Source organism: Chrysoperla carnea, chromosome 3, assembly GCF_905475395.1.
Source record: "Chrysoperla carnea chromosome 3, inChrCarn1.1, whole genome shotgun sequence".
In the NCBI taxonomy this organism is placed as follows: Eukaryota; Metazoa; Arthropoda; class Insecta; order Neuroptera; family Chrysopidae; genus Chrysoperla; species Chrysoperla carnea.
Window position 1 is genome coordinate 29,387,342 of NC_058339.1, and position 15,062 is coordinate 29,402,403.

Here is a 15,062-nt window from a genome sequence, read left to right on the forward strand (position 1 = left end):
ATTTTAAAATTTATTTTTTTTTTTTTTTGGATTGACCCCTTCAATACGTGGAAAAATTTATTTTTTTATTTGTCAAAAATTCACTGACTAGTTTGTGGACGTCACTGATATTAAAAATTGTTTATTCGCGAAACAAAATATTATTTTATTATTAAAGTACTAATAATGTAGATAAGAAGTTCATCAATATACAGTATACATTAAAAAAAAAAACTTTTATGAATATACAATATTTCAAAATTATATAATCAATAAACAATCAGTAATCATTTTTGAATATATTAATATAAATAAACAGACAATTAATCAATATATTTGTATACCTTTTGAATAGTCCTATTTATTATTACTTGTGTCTATTAATCAAATAATTACTCTACTCGAGGTACACTTGAGTACATTTGATATAATTTTTTACTAAATAATTAATTTGCAGCTACAGCTTCGTTTGGTTACCTAATCATCATGTAACTATATGCAGTTGCAGACAGGCACGTAATTAGGAATTTATTTTCGAGCTGGCCAAAGAAATTTCATTTTGTTCGAGTTCAACCCACAATGTGGAGTGTTTAGAGTGTTTTTTTCTTATGTTGATTTAACTTAACATTATATTATTATTAACGATGCTTTATTATAAAGCTTAGATTCTAAACTAAAATAAGTTAAGTATTTAAAAAAAAAATTGAGTTTTTTTCGAACAAAAGTTTTTGGAAGTTTACAAACAGTTACAGAGAGCAAAAACTAAAATGAAAAAATATTTCTATTAAAAATACCAACACATTTTACGCAAAACATTCTTGCAAAAACGGAACAAATTCGTTAAAAATCCAGAAAGGTTCTTAAAGTTCTAAGGTCTGTAGCTCCGAAAGACGCCGTTTCCTGACATAATGTTTATTATATTTAAATGCGTGTTTTGCACACTATTATACTATATCCAATAAAAATTGAATACCTATATAAAATTTATGAATCGTAAGAGAAATTTTCCATATGAGCAAATTTTGTATTTTCGACTTTAATTAATGGAATTATTTATTATTTTCAATTTTAATGTAGTTTAACTTAATCCATTGAGATAATTTTGACCTGAGGCTGATATATCTCTCGAATCGTAATTCAGAACGTATTTTAACAGATGACAACGTTTCCACAAGGTTCTTTCCACAAGTAGTCATTGTGTCTTGATCTTAAGTAGTCGCGATATCACTGCTAAGAAATTAGTAGACCAATTTTTAGCTATATACGGTGTCTCAGACCACCCGTACCCATTTTAAAGCTTGTTAAGTGATTATTTCAAAACAGTAAAATATTTTTCCTTACTAATCGGATGCGTTCTTTTGAATGTCGATATTTTCAACATTGTCCTCTCGCACCCGGAAATCGAAGTTTTTTTTTTCTAATATTATAGTATTTGATTCTATATATAAAAAATTTGAAACTTAATTTGTCCCAAAAATTATTTCGAAAAATAAAAAGCCATATAAAAACCATATTTCTACCAAATTTATTCAGTTTTTATATAATCATTTCTGCGACTTTAAATAGGATATGATCGGGTGGTCTGGGACAAACAGATATAGGTAATTTATAAAAGTATTTTATAACTATTTGCATGACTTTATTTAAACATGCAAACAAAAAAGTACTTTATGAATGCGCTTGATATGAAATAAATCATTAAATATTTGAAAGAAAATCTTCATTCTTTTCATTATTTTTGTAAAAAGCTACATGCAATAGAGTTGTTCTAGGTTCTAACTTAATTCAAAGACCACGTTTTCAAGCTTCTATTTTACATAGGCACTTTTATTAATTATAAACATATAAAAAAGCGAGTTTATAGAGCTTTTCAACGATTTGCTTTTATTTCGGACAGTGTCAAAAACTATTCAACTAAAGAAAATATAATATATTTTACCCTTATCAAATAGCCCTTTTTGACAAAGATAGAACATTTGTGATATGTCTTTTCTTTATTGAAATCCGTCCGAATTCCGAAACAAAATATAACCAATTTTAAAATGAAAAGCCCTATTAAAACTGTAGAATATTAGTGGTAAAAATAAGTCTCAATGTCGACTTATGCACTGGAGTACGGAAGCCTGAATGACTCACAATCAATTTATGAGAAAGTGGTGCTACACTAGCTTAGCTTTTAAATGTGTACTGCCCTCAAGTATAAAACCAACTTTTAAAAAGCCACTAGTTCACTTTCAACAAGTACACTTGTGATTTGTGGCATTACGGAAACGAACCTTATTGAAGATGTATTTTGGTATTTTGTCATGTCAGGTTTCTAATTAAAACGTCATAATAAACACTTAATAACACTTTTAAACGTTAAAAGTTAGAAATGTGCAGATGCAAAAGAAAAGCATCAACAATTAAAGCATTTTATTTTTTAAATCATACTTAAGCAAATTTTGAGCTAACTACATAAGACAAATTATTTCAGACAGTTTCGGTAGTGTCTAATTAAAGGTTCGTTTTCATAAAGTTCGTTCTTCAAAAGGGTTCATTTCCATAATACCACAAGTCACAAGTGCATTTGTTGAAAGTGAACTAGTGACTCTTTTAAAAGTTGGTTTTATACCTGTGGGTAGTACACATTTAAAAAATAAGCTAGTGTAGCGCCACTTTCTCATAAATTGATTGTGAGCCATTCAGGCTTCCGTACTGGAGTCATTTTTTAATAGACGTATTGTCACTTTGTCAGTTTATTTTTATGCATCCAAAATCTGTGTAATGATAATATCGCATGCGTTTATTTTTAAACCTTTTAGAAATGTCATAAAATAACGATTGAGTTGTACGTGACAGACGTGAAATGTAAATAAAAACAAACCAAAATTAAATAATTAATAAAGAATCAATTACATGTATATTTTTTTTTTTTAATTTAAAACTTGAAGAAATGTTTATGTTATAAACATGAGCGGAGTTAAATTGGAAGTACAATGGTGTCCAAGTGATCCAAATAAATTTATTACTTGGGGCACTGAATTATATTTGTATGAAGTACAAAATTTAAATAATGTATCAGCTCCATGTACGATTCCAATTGTTTTATTATTCATTTGTTTTACTGTTATAAAATTTTTTTCCCACAGGGATTAAATTATCACCAACAACCGGTGCGAATCTATTAGCTACAAACTCAAATCATCAGTATGTGAAATGTGTGGATATTTATCCACAACAAGGTTCCGATATTTTACTAGCAATTGGTCAAGCTAATGGTAAAGTTGTATTAACCACATTTGGTCCAAGTAAATTTGATGCACTTGGTATATCCGGCAAAGATTTTGGTATGGGAATTCTTTATGAACTTGTTTTTTTTATGCCATGTATATATGAAATATACATGGTATATTAAGTTTAGTCCAAAGTTTGTAACGCCTAAAAATATTTAGAGATAGAACCGTTAGAGATAGAACAAAAGTTTAAATGTAAAAAATGTTTCTTATAAAAAAATAAACAACTTTTGTTTGAAACATTTTTTTATAAACATCACTGTTTATCCACGAGGGCGCTTATTAGGTGCAAATTTTATTGTATGCATTAATATGGGAATATCAGTGTGTAGCTATTTAAAAGTGGATATTATTTTTTATTTACGTGACGTCAAAAAACAAACGATTGCTTCATCAACGCAGTTTATACATGGTATTTCAACAATTAACTCAGTCAATTGTTTGTTTTCACTTGTCTATCCTAATATTGTATTATTAGTTCCTAAAGGAACTATAAATAGAAAATTTTAAAGCCGAGTCATTAGTAATTCAATTTGTGATATAACTAGACATTTCAGTTGTTTTAAACGTTAAACAATTATTTAAATCGTTCTCCAAATTTTGAGGGTGGTTACACTTGAAATGGTACACAAAGTATATGATAAAATTTGTTTACAGTACCACGTCATGCACGTCAATGTAATTCCGTACTATGGAATCCGATCGATAGTAATTTAATTGTAGCTGGTTTAAATAAGGATCGATCCGACTATTCGATATTATTATGGGATGTAATGAAATGTCCATTTGCAAATGAAAATTCCAGTTCTCGTTTAAATTCTGGCGCACATCATCATCATGTTACACCAACAATGGAATTTAGTCGACCAATTATGGAAATTGGTATGGCTGAAGCTGCAATGTCATTGTCGTGGTTTCGTACACAACCACGTACAATGGTGGCTGGCATGAATATGAAACAGTTGAAAATTTTCGATTTAAGAGGTGAATGTATTCATTGTTTTTCTCTTCAGTAAATTTTCTTAGAAAATTCATATAGATATAAACAAAAAAAAAAAAAAAAAAAAAAAACAAGACAAGCAAATTGTCTCTATTTTATCGTACAAAAAATATTTTATTAAAATTTAAAATTTTTTATTACGTCCAAATCGAAAAGTATATAAACAAAATGAATCACAGGGAAGTTGGACTAAGAAAATCCAATCAGAACATTACAACTGATTCAGTTAATAATAATAAATAACAATAATGAGATTTAGCCTCTGTTTCTCAGCCATACACGTCTATAACAGATGCCACGCACATCATTAATTTTAATTTTAATTTATTTAAACTACATTCGAATACATACAATTTTACAAATTTAAGATTCATTTGCATTAGGCGTTAATTGTTAAATCGAGTGAAAAGCACGCAAGAGATAAATCGTTTCAGAAAGAAAAATGCGCATAATTTATTTTACTTCATTATGTCCACGAGTAATTACCTGCTCTGTGAACTCCCAAGAGCTGTCACATGTAGAAATGATTATCACACCAAGATTAATCTGTATACGTTGACTCTAAAACGTTTTTACTTAATAATTGTTCAATAAAATACATTTTTGTCTTGAAGAATATTTATATTTGTAGATCCCAGTAAAATTGTAAGCACAACAATGACTAAAGCAGTGTATGGATGTGTAGTGGATCCAAATGATGATCGGCAAATTGCATCGTTTGTTGATAATCAAATATGTGTCTGGGACCTTAGAAATTTCGATAAACCAGTTTTAACATCTACACAAAGTAAATATGTGCACAAAATTCTATGGTGTCCAACAAGGTTCGTATTTTTTTTCCTCGACTAATAAAATCTGAAAGTTAGAATGACAAACTTTTCAGATGATATCGAGAAGTTTTGCCTGTTTTTATCAAAATATAATAATTAAAAATTTCCAGAAAAAATCTTTTAAGCTCGTTACAACGAGATAATTCCTTAATTCATCTTCATGATATCCAGCATGTTGTAATTGGTAATGATGATGTAGAACAAGCAATGCTAGAACGAAGCATCGTCCCAGGAGTTTCGCATAATTTGACGTCGTATTCATGGCATCCAACTGATGAAAATCGCCTTTTAACGATTGCTATGTCTGGTATGTAATAGAGTTTTATAATTCACACTGTTTAAACATTTTGAGATTAAATCAAAATTGCAATTTTAGGTGTTATTTCTGATTATACCGTGTTCGAAAGAATAACATTAAATTGGGCGCCAAGTCCAAATTTAGTTTGGACACATGGGAAAAAAACATTTAAATTAATAAATAATCCAGATTTTGTATTTAACAGCATTGGAGACATTTCTGTTAAAATACGTACACGTTCATTAAAAGACTATGGTCTTAAGGTAAAATGATTTTTATTTTAAAATACAAGGGATTTTATAATGTTATTACAAATATTTTGATGACACTACTTCCTTTGCAAAAGTGCATATTTTTGGAAATCATTAAAATTTTGGAAAAACTTTTTTATTCTTAATTAATTTAATTTTTACAATTAGACTGAATTATGGAAAAATGCTGAATTAGCTGATGATCCAATGTTAAAAAGTTTATGGGATTGGTTATATTTAAGTCGTTGTTTAGTGGAAGAAGGTAGTTTAAAAGGCACAGGTTCAAAACATCCTGGTGTCAAATCTATATTAAAATCTGACGCATCTAATCAAAATAATAATAGCACCTGCGATGTTATACCTTGGACAGATGTTGGAAATGCAAATTGCGTTGTTAAAGTTTATAGGTAAAATTTTGATTCACTTTTCATCTCTTGAAAATCTATATTTCCAAATTTTCATACAAAATATTTAGATTGGCTAAAATACTTCGAAAAATCGAAAATTAAGTTGGTACACAATTTAGTAAAAATCATTTTTTAAAAGGATATTAGACACATTAAAATCTTTTCACTGAAACATAAAACTGTCAAATATATTGTGGTGAATACGTTAGGGTTGCCACCTCTAAGCTTCGGGAACTCGGGAGATAAACCAGAAAGCCGGGAAATTAATCATAATTAATTATTTAAATAAATATTCTTCAAGTAATTTGAAATAAAAGCTTCTTAAAATTGTCGAATTTACCTGAATGTGAAGAAAATAATAAAAAAATATCTTGTTTTACTGAGTTCAGGAGAATTTATGTTAATTTTATGTTAGTATCAGGAGTCGGGGGAGACTTCAGAATTCGGAGTTTTCCGTTCAAATCTGGAGAGGTGACAACACTAGAATACGTACTAAAATAATTTACTAAATATTTCGAATTTGAAGTAATTCTTAGGACACACCCTACTTAATAAATTACCGGGACGTCCATTAAATCCGGCCATAAAAAAATTACCAAATAAGATTATTTTCGTGCCAGTGATGGTACTTATTATAAATTTTTCTATACAATCCTGTAATCCGGTACCCTCTGGTTTTTAATAGTGCCGAATTAGCGAGATTGTACTGCACTTTAAAAATCAGAAAAATTTAACCTAAAGATTTTCCAAAAAAAATTTTTACCACTAATAAACTTTCGTTTACATGATAAATTTTGTCTGTTACAGGAGTGAAGAACGAGATAAAGCATTATATTTATGCGGTTGGCGTTTTGACAAAGATTTTAATTATCTAAAATTATTCTTAGAACGATTGGAATTAGATAATACATTTTCAAAAGCAGCTACAATAGCTGTATTTAATTTAAAAATTCGTTTAGGTATCGATATTTTAAATCGTGGTGCTGAAAAAACGAATAATCAAAATTTAAGTATGGTAGCAATGGCATTATCTGGATTTTCTGATGAACGTAACTCATTATGGCGTCAATTTTGTCATACTAGTTTGAAAAACTTAAATGACCCGTACTTAAGAGCAATGTTTGCATTTCTCACAGCTGATGAATCATACGATCTCGTTTTGGTAATTTGTATAAAAATTTTAAAGTTATAGATCGAATACACTCACTAGATGAAAAATAACACTCTTAAATACTTTTTTAAATTCAATAAAATCGTAAATACTTTTTCAAGTTAAAGTTTCCTGTTTAAACTTGTAAATTAAACTAGCTCGAATCGTGGGGAATTCCGCAGTGCGATACCTGTGGCTAAAAATAGGCTAGAGAAATAATATACAGTGAGTAGTTTACTTTCTTTCTATTTATAGGCAATTTTATTACAGATACGATATATCAATTACATAATGAACAAAATTAATCTTTTATTTCTCTAGCCTGTTTTTGTATAAGAAGTAAATTTTTAGACCTTGAGTTTAATTTTCGTCTTTAGCCAACACGATAAGCTTTAAAATGAAGGGTAAATCATGAAATTTGATAAAGAAATAAGGAAGATTTCTACAGAGAGAGTTTGTTCGGCGCTAAAAATTGCGGTTATTTATTGTAAAATTTGAAAGTTTCTGAAAATGGGAGTACAAATTCCTAGTTATGGTTGTTCTTTCTTCTCAAAGACCATTTTAGACGATTGGTTTCAACAACATAATTCTTTGGTAGAGTAAATTTTTGTGTTAATTTTTAGAATGAAAGTGGAGTAGCTGTTGAAGATCGGGTAGCATTTGCATGTATTTATTTATCAGATAGTAAATTATCCGAATATTTAAAACAACTTACTGTGTCACTTACTGAAGAAGGAAATCTAGCCGGATTATTATTAACAGGTAAAGTCGATATAATTTTTTTTCTTAAACGCCTTGAGTTTAATTATACCGAGATTCTACTATAATAATGATATAGATGATTTTTTACTTGACGCTACGAAACTTTTCTAATATTCTATATTAAAAAGAAAGAAAAATTTTTAATAAATCTTAAAACTCTTATACTATTTTGTTTCCAGGTACTACAAGTGAAGGGTTGAATGTACTTCAAAAATATTTAGACCGCACTGGAGATGTTCAAAGTGTAAGTCTAATCGCAATAAGAGCATTCCCTGCCACACTCTTAAAAGAATTATCTGTCCAAGAATGGATTACAAGGTACAAATACTTTCAAAAATTTAAAAGTTCATATTGTAAGTTTTTCTTTTATTTTTAGCTATAGGAATTTACTAGATGCTTGGCATTTATGGAATCAACGAGCATTATTTGATATTGAACTAAATTCTGGAAATTTAACTGAAAAACCACCTCAACAGGTTTATGTCTCTTGTAACTATTGTGGTAAAAGTATATCAGCATATATGCAAGCTATTAATCGTGGTCGAGGGCCATTTGCGCGTCTTGGATCGAGTACAAATAAACTAAAGGTATGAATTAAAATTTACCATTTCTGTCTCATGTAGAAGTATTTCATGTTGAAAAAACAATTTCCAATTTAGGTGATTCAAAAGTCATCTTACATTTCATGCACAGGTTTTAATATGTCGTTACTGCCTCCTCTTTTGAAGACTATCTCAAGAGTTGCATTAAAATATCTTGCAAATTATTCCACGAAAGCTTTTTCTTCTTCTTTCTCATAAATCACCTCCCCGATATACGCCCCCACACAAGTGTGATCTTCTACTACCTCCATTTGGCAAAATTATGTAAATAGACCTAGTCGCTTACAAAGTACTAAAAAAAAAAAAAATTTAAGAAAAATCAAATTATTTAGTTTAATGTATTTTATTATTTATTTCTAGTTATCATCTTGTCCAAATTGTCGGAAACCGTTACCTAGATGTGCAATTTGCCTAATGCATATGGGAACAGCGTCTAGTTGCTTAGAACATCTTAGTAGAAATGAAGATGACAGTAAAATGGTGGAATATTCATCATGGTTCACGTGGTGTCAATTATGTAGACATGGAGGGCATGCTGCGCACATGACTAATTGGTTTAGGTAAAGTTTCTTTTTTATTATTTTACTTGCTTCGATCAATTTGAATATTTACATTTTCAAAACTTTATAAAAAAAACATTTCTTCATTTTAAAATTTGTGATAATTATTTTTACGTTGTTTACTCGTAAACTTTTATCATTTTTACAAGATTGAACTTCCCAGTTTTGAGTTTCTGATTCACCTGAAATTTTGCATGCATATGTAAATCGGATGACAATGCATTTTCCATTTATCTTTCACCATATTTGATATAAATACGGTTTTTAGTTTTAAAGTAAAAATTTAAATAAAAAATAATTTTTTAGGAACAAGCATTAATCGTACTAAAAAGTAGAAAATAATATTTCTTATCACACAAACAAACGCTCCGAATCATCCATGATATTTTAAATTAAGCACGTTCAGTTTTCCCTAAAATAGTATTTTTTATTTAATTTTTTTTAAACTGAATAATATTCCGTTTTTTAACTTTTTCTTAAATTTTTTGACTGAATTTTGGCCACCTTTAAAATGTTTGTATTAATTTATATGTGTATATTTTTTAGAGATCATGCGGAATGTCCAGTTACTGCTTGTTCTTGCAAATGTTTTTCAGTTGATTCCTGCTAAGAAGAAACCAAAATTATATTAATTACCTGTATATTTAATTAAGTTGGTATATTTTTAGAATATTCGCTTTTTGTAAATAGATTTTTTTTCATAATACTTCATCAATGATTGATTAATTTTATTTCAACCTATTACAAAAATCACAATGATAGATTTCAAAAAAAAATTCATGAGGACGTAAACAACTTGCGTGGATCTTTTCTTGAATTAAATATTCAATAAGTAGGTCACCCTCAATTGTTTTAGTCTTTTTCTCTTCTTCGAAGCTACATCTTCCCTTTTTAATGTCGAAACCTCATGAATTTTAATGGTCATAAAGACTTTGGATACCTTGTCTCACAAAACATGAAAAAACAAAAACCCCATTTCAAGAAAAAACATCTTATAATAAGAAGAACTTGATGAGAGAGAAATCAAGTTCTTCTGGAAAGCTGCACACAAGTTTTTGGGAATGGTTTAGAAACAAATTACTACGTTTTAATAAAAATAAATTATATTTAGTAGAAATCATTGTTCATGGTATTTATATTTATTCCATTGCAATCTTGATCTGAGAATATAATGGCGTTAATTTAATACTTAATAATTCAGTAACATTGTCGCTTGAAAGGACGGGGTTGTTTGCGTCAAATTCGGTAGTTTTGATTTTTTTGCAGACTTGTTTATGATGTCGGTCCAATAAATAATCCAAGTTTGTGACCTCGAGCGCCGAACACGTATAAAAGTGTATAAAAGATGTATAAAGTTACTGGATATAATGCTTGAGTTAAAACGTACTTCGTACAATATATCGATAAAAATTGTCACATTAATATGCGTTGGGAAGAAATCCGCACACTTGACAGAGGTTAATACTATGTATAATATCTTGTCTTTTTCCCTCTTTATAAGTAAAAGTATGTTATCTTTCTTCAGCTAATAAATAAATTAAAACTCTCTTGATATAGAATTTTACAAGTATTTACGTATATCTTCTTTATAGAACAGCTAAAACGTTTTTGATATCTTCCATTACATTTAATTCCATTTCCATTACATCTCAATATCAGTAAATTATTTTAAAATTATATAAATATACTCAGATAAATTTGATCCAAATTAATTAATAAATGCCGCAATTGTGTGTATGTATCTTGTGTTTGAACTTATGTAATAAATATAAATATTCGATAAAATTTTTAATGTATCAAAATTTTTAATAATCCACTATGTTCAATAATTTGTAATGTAATTTTGTCATTTTCATTCATACTTAATTCAGGATTCAATAAAAATGCTGCGTTATTGACATAAGCGTTAGGATTTTCAAATCCGGTAGTATATTTATAATCTAATAAATTCAATTCAAACCAATAACATATCGCATTGGCTTTACCATTATTCTGGACATTTATACTTAGATCCTTACCAATTGTATCATTTTTATATTTACTTAAATTTATGCAAGTCAACACGCTTGGTTCTGTTAAATTTTTATAGTTCAAATGGCGTAATGTAAAATCCAGTTGTTCATTACTCTGAAATAAAGAATTGAAAAATGTATAAGTAATAAAAGAGCTAAATTTTTGTTTTGCGTTGGAATTTATGTTCCATTTTAAGAAATACGGTGGTTTCAATAACTACTCGTGTCTTTTAATTATTTATTATTTCAAACAGCGGTGATCAAAATACTCAATTATGAAAATTAAGTTTTCGAAATAATTTTTTCAGTTCATTTTTCGAATGAATTGTTGGCGAATGGTTTTTATTCCATATATTTTTTAGCAATCTTCTTGGGTATTATTTTCAATATTTAAAATAAATTGATAAGTGATTATAAACTATAATATTTTAATGTGTTCCAACGCTCAAAAATTTAGTAAGTCTTGACAGATATGTTGTAGAATCAAAAACTATTATTACCACCGGAGTTTTATATTCTTAAAACAGAAGAAAGTACTCCTGATTGTCAGTATATATCGGCTTCCAAGCAGAAGCGTTGGCTTTAGTGAAATGAAAGTTTGTTACTCGAAAAGATGAAAGAAAAACAACACCGCCTGAGAAACTGAATAACACCGTCAAACTGCTCTATTCAGCGTTTAGGGTAATGAGACATCGAACATCCGACAAGATCTGCCACTCCTAAGTTATGTATAATCACAATTCGACTAGTCGACCATCCTCGGTAAAACTAACGAGAGTGAAATTGAAAAGGGTATGAAATCTCCTGATAGAATATTGTTAATTTAACTACCATCGACATTATCTGAGTATCTGTCACGATCCCTAATATGGGGTATGGAACCTGTCAACAAGGATATATAACTTCAAAGAAGAATCTCAATAATCACAAAGTCAAAATTATTTGACGGCCTCATTTAGCATTTTTTTTTTTACAAAAAATGGCACGTTGATACATAAAGGTTCGCCACCCCTTACGTAGGATCTATATATATATGTCTCGAATCTAGAAACTATAGACTCGATTGCAGAAAAGTATACATATATTAGTAAAAAATTACCTCATATTTCTTAACAAATTCTGAGACACGAAAATCAGAGACATTTGCATCATCAACGTGTGAAACTCGCTTAAACCAATCGCATTCTACAACGGAACCATAAACTGAAATATTCGATGGTAACAGCATTCCATTTGGTTTAATTAAATGCTGTAATAATGGCAACTGTAATAAAGTATTTTGATTCAATTCACCCTCCGTTTCCAACACATTTACATAAATCACATCAAATTTTTCATAAATATTATCACAATTCACTACATTTTCAATAAACGTTAATTCACATTGAATATCATTAATTTCACATACTTTTTTTATTAAATCCTGCACAGTATTATCGAGAGCATAACATTTTAAAACACCACCTCTGTTTTTCATTAATAGTAATCCTAGGAATGGAAATGGATTTAAATCTAGTACCCTAAGAGGTGTAACAGATTTTTCACATATAATATATGCTGTTTTGGAAATAGTTTCAAGGATTTGAACATCATTTAGGAATCTAACTACAGATGTTGGAACACGAAACGTTTCAATTTTATTCAAATTTTGAATGATTCTTAAAATATTATCTTTATAAGCTAATGAAATGCAAATAATTTCTTTAAAATTTACTGGTAAATATTGATTTAAGTGAAAAATAGCTTGTTCCCAACAACAATTACGATTTTCAATACACGGTCGATTATCAATCGAAATATTATCATCTAAATTTAATTTAAACCAAAGAATAAATGCATGAATCACACCATTTTCATTACACTCTAAATTTAATGGAATTTGTTCACCGTTTAATAACGTTTTTAACTGTGTCACATCGTTAAAATTAACTACATATGGAGATGTTAAATTTGCAATATATTTACAATCTTTAAAACAAAATAAATCCTCTGTTTCATACGGATCATTGTCGCCGTTAATTATTTTCAGTGATTCAAAATTTAAATCATTTATTTCACTCGTAAATACTGAATGCTTTCGAGCTAATTCGTTACATTGTACACCAGATATATGTATTTCAACGTTAGCTGGAATTATTTTACCGTTCGATTCAAGTAAATGATCCCAAGCATGAATTAAAGTATCAAGTGCTCCTTCACCCAAAACACCACTATCAAATATTTCTGTTACAATTAAATTAAATTTTTCAGTAACTATCATATTAGTTGATCGTTGCTCAATTAAATTTACAACTGAGCAATCATTAGCATCCATAATTTCTTTGGATAACTCAATCATGATATTTGAAATATCGCACGCTGTTATCCTTCCAACTGGATATTTACTTTTATTAGCGTATAAACTTAAAAGACCTGTTCCAGTACCGATATCTAATATATTGTTGTAACCTTCGGATATTTTTTGTTCAATTGCTTTACGATATGATTCGTTACGATTTTTATCATTTAACATACGAATATGCCATCTTTCAAATATAACATTAATAATATAGTTGCGTAATTTCATTGCTGGCAAATAATTTGCATTTTCTTCCAGTACAATTGTTAAATAGTTCATCGCAGTTTTATGTTGATTCCATCTAAATGCAAAATAAATAATAAGTCAAGATATAAAAGAGCTGCCTTAAACTCAGGGGCTTTTAAATTTTAAAATTAAGATTTCAGTGAAACAAATCAATGCATTACTTACTGCATTAAATATCGAGCTGTAGTTGTTAAAATCGTACAATTTCTTGGAAAATACTCGAATGCACTTTGTAAACAGTTTAGAATATCATCATTTCGTTGATGTAATGTTAGTACATCTAGCCATTTTATTAAGATATCAATAAATTCTTCTTCAACTTTATTTCGATCTATTTTACATAGCTCCAAATAAACTAAATAATGTGCAAAAGCTCTACCGTAATTTCCTTCTATTGTGTATCGTTTAGCTTGTAAAAGGGAATTATTTGATACTTCTAATATTTTACTATTCATTTTTTAATTATAATATTATCCTACTTTAATATTTAATTCATTTAATATGATTTAATTCACAATTTTCTGTTTTCTTTTCATTTTTTCATTCGATTTCACAAATTCAAATTTTAGTCATACGAAACTTCATGGGTTACGTTCAATTCAATTTAGACGAATCGGCTGCATTCAGAAATCTAACTGATAATTCAAATAGCTTTCGCAGCCTCAGAAAATTTAGAAATAAGAAAAAGCGATCTTATCTGCCAATAAAAACAGAAAGAAAAAAAAACGAAATGTATGTATTGTCAATTAATATATAAAACAAAGTCGGGTTTTAGTTACATCATTTATAATTCAAGAACGGCTGTACCGATTTTAATGACTTCTGATTTGTTAGATTCGGCTCAACTTCAAATAGCAAAACTATTAAAATAACTAACTTCTTACCGACAAACAGGCAGAGAAGGTATATGAAAATACGTCAATTTTGAATACCTAACCGATTTTAAAAATTATTTCGGTTATAGAATGCTACATTGTCAGCAAATAACGAGTTATATTTTATTTTCTAAAAAAAATTGGGTCCCGCACCAAAAAATTAAAACTCACGAAATTGTGAACAAAACACAAGTGAAGGCAGGGAAAGTGGAGGCTTTAAAGTTGAAATTGCCGAAGGAAGTGTGAAATAATACAATTTGTCAGATTTTTTATTATTCAGTAGACGCTAAAATATATATTTCGTAAGCTTCGTTTTAAAGGTGATCAAGGAACTTATTTGACCAACTCTTTAGACGTCGTACGACTGGAATGCACATCAACATATTTTTTGACATGAAAAAGTAAAAAGAACGTCTGCCGAACGTTATATGCATAGATAATAAATTTGTATATTATAATTAGTTATTTATGGTTATA

The 15,062-nt window shown here is 28.7% G+C and overlaps 2 protein-coding genes across 2 annotated transcripts; one reads left to right on the forward strand and one right to left on the reverse strand.

The window, feature by feature from the left end:
• The first annotated feature begins 2,799 nt into the window (after nucleotides 1-2,799).
• On the forward strand, nucleotides 2,800-9,761 carry LOC123294621 (GATOR complex protein MIOS). The gene is made up of 13 exons (XM_044875711.1): nucleotides 2,800-3,049; nucleotides 3,111-3,308; nucleotides 3,912-4,238; nucleotides 4,886-5,078; nucleotides 5,195-5,391; nucleotides 5,461-5,645; nucleotides 5,802-6,040; nucleotides 6,848-7,202; nucleotides 7,814-7,952; nucleotides 8,132-8,270; nucleotides 8,329-8,539; nucleotides 8,915-9,114; nucleotides 9,661-9,761. The coding sequence occupies exons 1-13, from the start codon at nucleotides 2,932-2,934 to the stop codon at nucleotides 9,722-9,724; spliced, it is 2,565 nt and encodes an 854-aa protein (XP_044731646.1). The 5' UTR covers nucleotides 2,800-2,931; the 3' UTR covers nucleotides 9,725-9,761.
• Nucleotides 9,762-10,923: 1,162 nt separating this feature from the next.
• On the reverse strand, nucleotides 10,924-14,165 carry LOC123295971 (protein arginine N-methyltransferase 9-like; the record flags this gene model as incomplete). The annotated part of the gene is made up of 4 exons (XM_044877432.1): nucleotides 13,876-14,165; nucleotides 12,864-13,765; nucleotides 12,226-12,683; nucleotides 10,924-11,241 (listed from the first exon to the last, which is right to left on the reverse strand). Coding segments are annotated over exons 1-4 (1,968 nt in total), but the record flags the coding sequence as incomplete, so codon positions are not given.
• Between the last annotated feature and the right edge of the window lie 897 nt (nucleotides 14,166-15,062).

Coding starts and splice junctions, on each gene's coding strand:
- LOC123294621 (XM_044875711.1), top strand. CDS start 2,932: ATGAGCGGAGTTAAATTGGAAGTACAATGGTGTCCAAGTGATCCAAAT. Junction 4,239..4,885: donor GAAAATTTTCGATTTAAGAG/GTGAATGTATTC, acceptor TTATATTTGTAG/ATCCCAGTAAAATTGTAAGC. Junction 7,953..8,131: donor AGCCGGATTATTATTAACAG/GTAAAGTCGATA, acceptor TTTTGTTTCCAG/GTACTACAAGTGAAGGGTTG.